This window comes from Pteropus alecto, unplaced genomic scaffold (assembly GCF_000325575.1).
Source record: "Pteropus alecto unplaced genomic scaffold, ASM32557v1 scaffold276, whole genome shotgun sequence".
In the NCBI taxonomy this organism is placed as follows: domain Eukaryota; kingdom Metazoa; phylum Chordata; class Mammalia; order Chiroptera; family Pteropodidae; genus Pteropus; species Pteropus alecto.
Genome location: NW_006438074.1, coordinates 463,936 through 471,134, shown reverse-complemented (window position 1 = coordinate 471,134; position 7,199 = coordinate 463,936). Strand labels below are relative to the sequence as shown.

General features: G+C 43.9%; 1 protein-coding gene across 1 annotated transcript in view; it reads left to right on the top strand.

Annotated features, from left to right (window-relative positions):
• SIX1 (SIX homeobox 1) overlaps positions 1–1,326 on the top strand; it is a 4,391-nt gene extending 3,065 nt beyond the window's left edge. The window contains exon 2 of the mRNA XM_006915097.3: positions 33–1,326. Within this exon, the coding sequence (XP_006915159.1) occupies positions 33–327 (295 nt within the window). The 3' untranslated portion in view covers positions 328–1,326. The remainder of the gene's footprint in view (positions 1–32) is intronic.
• Positions 1,327–7,199: the final 5,873 nt, after the last annotated feature.

Below are 7,199 nucleotides of genomic sequence, written 5' to 3'. Positions count from 1 at the left end.
TTAACCATATGGTGTTGTCCTCTATTTCTTAGGGAGAACACCGAAAACAATAACTCCTCCTCCAACAAGCAGAATCAACTCTCTCCTCTGGAAGGGGGCAAGCCGCTCATGTCCAGCTCAGAAGAAGAATTCTCACCTCCCCAAAGTCCAGACCAGAACTCGGTCCTTCTGCTGCAGGGCAATATGGGCCACGCCAGGAGCTCAAACTATTCTCTCCCAGGCTTAACGGCCTCCCAGCCGAGCCACGGCCTGCCAGCCCACCAGCATCAGCTCCAGGACTCCTTGCTGGGCCCGCTCACCTCCAGTCTGGTGGACTTGGGGTCCTAAGTGGGGAGGGACTGGGGCTTCAAAGCATTGACTAGGGACACTTGTAAATAGAAATCAGGAACGTTTTTGCAGCTTGTTTCTGGGGTTCTTCACGCGTAAAGGAACGGTGGACTTTCGCAAAAATAATTTTAAAACTCAAAACCAACAGCGATCTCAAGCTTAGTCACCTTCTCTCCAACACTTTTCACTTTTACATTTCCCCTCCCAGTGCAGAGATCAGGGAAAAAAAAAAAAAAAAGGAAAAGAAAGAAAACCCAAACAAACAAGCACCAAGTCACAGTCTTGGTTCTGAGCAACCCATGTGCCTACTTCAGTATCCTTTCGTTGTTTTTTTTTCAATGAATGGGAATTACAAATCAAGTGGATTTTAATTATTTCCTTTTAATTTATTTGTGGAAAAATCTTTTGGGAAGAGGAAAAGGAAATGAAAAATAGGAGTCAAAATAGTGAAAATAAGAGCCTCTACCCTGGGAGGAAATGATTGCATTCTTAAAGTGATTAGGAAAAATACAATCGCAACTTTTTTTGAAGGGGAAAAAATTAAGTTTACATTTTTAATATTTAGTGTTAAACAGTTTTATGTAGATTAAAATGAAATGACAGTATTGGGGGAAAAAACAAGTGCCTAAATGTCTTAATACTCTATGTGAGGCAGTTAGAGATAGAAGTGACCATTAGTAATACAACCATTTTTGTCAAATTTAGTGGGGTTTTTTGGTGGTTGTTTGTTTTCTTGGGTTTTTTTTTTTATGGCAAACTTTAAAAATGTACCAATGTGAAAATACACTTTCCTGAATGCCATTTCTTCTCATGCCCTCCAAGCATTCATATCTGTAGCCTATTACTGTTAGGGTTTCTCCTGTTCCTAGTTTCTAGCTTGCAAAAAATATGCAACAAATCTGGCAACTTGGTATTTGTTACTAAAACAGCATGTGTTTTCAGGTTTCTTTTCTATTGTACCTAAACCAGTCTAAATTAAAACTTAGTAGAACACCAGGAGTACGATTCTGTTTCTGAAAGGTGAGTTGTGTATTGCTGTCATTGGGCCCTATTTTTTTTTTTTTAACGAATAGTTTTGTTGCTTTCTTACTTAATGGTGGTTATGAATTGCAGGGTACTTTGAAGGCCATCACCTGAACCAAGAGTGGTGACTGAGTTAATTATATGACAGAAAAAAAAAAGTGAATTTAGCTTTGGGGGTATTTATTTATTTTATTATTTAGATATGCAGTTTTGTTTACCACTAGCTCTTCTCAAAAGCATTCATGTGTTAGCTCTTTTGTATTAACAAGTTTATGACAAGACTGTGAAAGTAAAATAATTTATCTGCTTGGGAAAAAAAAGGGAGGGGGGGACTTGAACAAGGATAGGAACTTTGTAAGTTAACCTGTATAAATAGCAGACCAGCAGGACAGGAGCTCTTTGCAGTACTGCCGGGTAGTGTTCAGAAAAATCCCAGTAATCATGTAGGCTCCATATTATTTTTGCCTGGGGCAAAAATGATGTATCTTTGTTTTTAGCTTTTAAAATTAGTGAAACAAATGACATTATTTATTAAAATTCTACTCAGGATAACAGGATTGGCTTTCTTGTGCTTTGTAAAATATTATTCCCCAGAGAGAGTCTATTTTCTAACATGACAGTTTCATAATTTTGATTTTTCCCCATCTTTAAGTGTCACCATTAATGTAATCATTTCCTTTTGCTTACTCTTTTCTGTCTTGATATAGAAGACTGAGGATGGGGACAGGTGGTTAAGACCTTCTTATTACGAGAAGTTTTTCTTTAATGTCAAATGAATTTGAGTTCAAGGGAGAAAGGGTCACTGTACTTAACTGTAGTTACTTTTACTTATAAAGTCATTTTTTTCCCCTCAGTGATGGACAGATGTGCACACAATCGCTCAGAGACCATCATTTCGATTGGGAGCTCAGAGTCCCAATCTCCCTTGTTAGTGTTTTGGATCATTAAGTTAGTGTTTATTTAAGTCACTAGGGTGTTTATTCTCCAGGTCTTGGGCCACGGAGAAATGCCACCCTCTGCAGGAGGGGCTCTCACAGGGGATCTCCGCACATTCTTCACATTCACTCTCCAAAACAAACACCCTGCACAAAGATAGCTTTCAATGACCCTGACAGGCTTCAAAGGACACCGCGGAAATCTCCCTGGAAAATAAGGAAGGGCCAATTACTTTAATTTCTTACATGCCCTCTTTTCCTACTCCAATGACTATCCCCCCACTCTTCCAGCTCTGCTTAGAATAATTTTGGGCTGCTGGAAGGTCTTGTCTCCCTGGTTGCGGAACCTACTTCCTGCTCCCTTAGTGAATCTTGGAAATGTCTGCAGATCTGGCTAGGAGTAGAGCGACCGGTCCTGTAAAAGCCCCTGTGATTACTGCTTGTAAACTCGTTAAAAGGACAATTTTCTGTCACAGTCATAAACTCTTTGTAAAATCCCTGGCACTCGATCCAGAGCGCACATATTCCAGATGTGTTTAATAAGAAATTGCACAATACGCCTGCCTCCACCACCCTCGGCTCAGTCTGGCTAAACCAGGGAGAAGCAGGAGGAGGCGAGAAAGCTGGATATTGCTTTGAATTTTCTTGGCAATCATTTTAGAATGATCATTAGGGGGAACTAACCATATTTTTTTTTTTTCCTGGAGGAAATCTTCAAGAACCAGCTGTTAAGGGACCTCCAATTTACTTTCCCAGCGTCGCAGTTTAACTGAATCAAAAGCCACTTTTCCTTTCTCCTCTACAGATTTCATAAGGACAGTCGAAAGTAATGAATAACACTGTTTTTTTTTTTAATATATGTATATTTAGGACAAAACCTTACAGCAGTTTGCCAAGTAAAATGAAGAAACCATACTAGGCGATGGTTCGGGTACCCACTACCTGATCTCTTTGATCTCTTGGCTGAGAACTAAGCTTCCCTAAATACTCGGATGCCAAGGGGCTTGGCCGGCGATTTCCGTTTTTGGCTTAGGAGGTAGAGACTCAGGAGCCCCCAAGGCTCACAAGCTGCGGGCAGAGAGATAGGTGCCGCTGGGGCCGGTCACCGCCAGTCTTGAACCTATTCTTCAGGCAAGGACAGCTTGGTCTTGACCCCAAACTGAAGTGCAAACTTCCAAGAAGAGGCAGTGGAATTGGCGCTTATGGGTGAACTCTGAGTTTGCTGAGCAATGACCCTTGCTATGTCGCTTTCCCCTGCACCCTCAAGACCAGTCGGGCACCTGGCACTGAACCCGCGCGGAGCCGCCCTTCCTCTGCTCTGCCACCGCAGCTGCTGCAGCGGCGCCTGCGGCTAAAGGGGGTTTCGCCCCTACCGTCTCCCTCGCCTGGAGGTCTTTGGTAAAATCTGCAGGCAGAACTCCAGCTGCAGGATCCAGAGGCTTCCGTTCCGTTCAGCGCGTCTCCGGCTGCAGAAAACGGGGAGCTTCTCCTTCCACCCTCACACTCCCAAGGCCTCTCTTGTTACTCTGCTCTCCCGCAGCACAGGGTTAGATCGGGGCGCCGCTGCTCTCTGCTACCGACGTCACAGCGCAGCTCCAGGCGCAGGGCCTAGTGGCCTGGCCAGCGGAGCCTCTTAGAGCAGAGGCAGCAATGCTGACCTCCAAAGGCCAGACAATGGAAGAGGCCGTGGCCGAGCTTCGCGGGACGACACAGGTGCCGTCCTCCTGGGTCCCCTGGAGCCACCTCCAGGCCCAAGTCCGGGTTCCCTCTCGCAGTCGTGGAGCTAAGGTCCAGGAAAGGCACGTGAGCGGCGCGGGAGGCATGACTGCGGGCTTGGCGTAGGCCCTGTGGCCGCGGGATAAATCCGTCTGGGCCGCCAGCTGCTCCCCCGCTGGCCGTCCGCTGGTGTGGACGCACTCTGGTTCTCAGACCCCGCATTTGCGCCCAGGGCAGCGGGCTCAGGCCTCAGAGCCTGGTCCAGAGGCAGCCTAGGCTCCGCCGCCAGTTCCCTGCTGCCTTTCCTACTTAAGATACGGCCCGTCTCCTTTGCTGCTTGTAGCCTCGCTTGGCTCTCGACCTGGGCTCTTCACCCGCACCCCGGCGGAGGGGTGCAGCCAGAGAGGGCGCCCCTTCTCGGACTTGTCGGTAGAATTTCAACAGCGGAGGAGAGCAGCCCTAGTTTGTAGAGTCTCCGGCAGGACAGGGTGAAAGCTCGGCTTCCTTGGTGGAGCCTGGTGGGATGTTTCGCCCCAAGGCCGTGGCCCTCAAGCGAGCATGGCCTCTTCCCTAGGCACCACCCGGGGCCCCAGCAGGTAGGCACCGGTCGATGCCCGCGGCGCGCTTCAGGCCCGGCTGTCAGTGCGCACATTCTATCCTTTGACGGGGTAGATGGTGTCGAATGAGACGAGTGGGTCAGGGTTAAGGTGAGAGTCGCTGTTGGTTCACGTGCTTTCTCTGCACTACTTCTCCTTTTTCTGAGCCTTTCCCAGGAGTAGAAGACTAAAAACTCTTCTAGACTACCTCTTCCAGCCACCCGAAGCCAGTAGAACCGGTATTGGTGCCCACTCGCCTCCGATGGGGCAATTCGCACTGAGGGCTCAGTTTCTTAGCCTGCAGGTATGCTCTGCGACCTTAGGTGGGGACTTCTGAGACCCCTCGAGATCATAGTGACCCCTCCCCCAGTCTGATTGGATCCCATAGCTCCGTCTTGAAGATTCTCTAAAGAAATGGATGAGCCAGGCAGGAACGAAAAGAGTCAAAATCGTGGGCTTATCGTCTCCCAGAAAAAGCACTGCCCTGGAAAGGCCGCGTTTTTCTCTGTTTTAAACCGAGTGTACACATACAACTTCGTTCCAGCTGATGAAATTGGAAACCTGTTCTCCCACTGAGGATGACAATCAGTGTTTTAGACGCTGTGGTCCTTTCAGACAGCGAGGAACAACACTGCAGTAGCATTTAAAAACAGAGAAAAGAGGCTGCTTGAGGTGCATGGAAGCTGGTCTCTTCCTCAATCTGAGTTTCAGCTTCTTCTCTTTTAACTTGTTAATGGACAACTGAGACCCCAGTTCTCAGTGGATAGAGCACAATCACCTTAAGGTTTGCGCCTCTCTATTGCTTTGCTAATGGGTGTCTTCCCTCCACCCCTTTTGAGAGAGTGCTCATTAATTGTTTTCCTTTGCCATAAGGTTCAAATATTCTTAAAATTATATATCCCCCCTGTGATCAAACAGGAAAATGCAGAAAGAAAAACGAACAAAAAAACTAAAACCTAAACAATCTTATCTTTGAAAGAGAAAAAGGTTAATTTCAGATTTAACATACACTTAAGCATCTGAAATGGCTACCCAATTGTAATTAAAATACTATTTGATGATATTGGCTCTTCTCCTTTCTTCACTGCCATTAGTGGTTGTCTTGAAAATGACAGATAAGTACACAGATAGATTCTGGCCATTTAGTTACAATAATAAGGAGGCATTGGAAATGTATGTCAACTTTCTCCATCGAGTCCCCTGCCCCTCTCATCTTCCCTAACTTAGAAGTTTAATCTTTTATGGGACTGACAGAGGCAGATCCAAATAGAAACACTCATGGATTAACACAAACAAATTTATAATAACTTTCTATAAAATTTATTTTAATTTAGGATTTAAAATTTATTATGACTTTTAAAATGCTATGGTTTATTTATAATAGATACATGTTTCTGCGGGGGCAGGATGGCGGTGGTTCAGAATCTGAGTTGATATGCATGTGGGTTCTTAAAGGAAAAAACAGTCCTAGACTACATGTTTTTATTGACATAGGCCATTAAATTGTTTTAGGATTCTTAAAGAACATTGAAACATTCTTTAACATTTAATAGTGCCAGTCAGTCAGCATCTCTGATACAAAATCTGCAGGTTCCAGCCAGCGAGTCTGTAAAACTGGCTTTCTAGGTGTTCTTTACATTAAGTATTTTTATAAACTCAACTACTCTCCTTTTTCCCCCTTAAGGCATGGCTTTAGCTGCTTTGCAGTGCTTCAGTTCTGAGTTGCCAGTTATCCAAATGATCTAAATACCAGGAAAAGGCAACGGGACTGTGAAAAATAAAAATAACAAACCCAACCTAACCCACATAGCTGTGACATCTTTAGTTGGCCTTCACACTGATATTATATTTAAACTGTAAGCATCAGTATGCAATAATGTTCATCTTAACTTTTGCAGCTTTGTGTGTGTGTGTGGTAGTGGTGGGGTCTGGTGTGGTTGATGGAGGGGAGCAAACACTTACAATGCTTGTACAGAAAATGCACATTTTGAGGGTGAGGTGGCACAGTCAGCAATGCCTTGCAAAAGGCAATTTTACCTCTAAGTCGAGGAGGTAGTTACAAGGAAGAAGCATTAGCTCAATATTTATATAGAATGCTGTAAATATGAAAGTAGGTAACAAGCATAAAAAAATTAAGCTAGATAGAAAATCAACATGCCTTCGTATCTATGAAGTAAAAAGAACATTTAAACAATTGGAGCTTTGTCTTCAGATATGTGGTGAATATTTTCTATGCGTTGCTGATGTTATATAAACATGCTTCCTTCTAAAGCTGAGTTCTCAATTTTAATTTAAGAATAATATTGCTCAGGGCTCTACCTCTGAGTACAAATAGCTAATCTAAGAAAATCAGCTCTGGGAATCTGGAACCAATGGCTGTTTTCAAAATAAACAGACAAAATCTTCATAAAGAAGGCCAGGAGGATTATTTTTACATACAATATATCCTGATTTCTTAAAAAAAAAAAAAATCTTTTGTGGAAAAACTAAATTGCAGAATGACAATGCAGGCTTTTACCATATTTCTGTTTGTTTGTTTTTTGTTTTTTGTTTGTTTGTTTTTTAAATCAGTCTGATTTAAGGCTCCCAAGCTGTCGTGGTT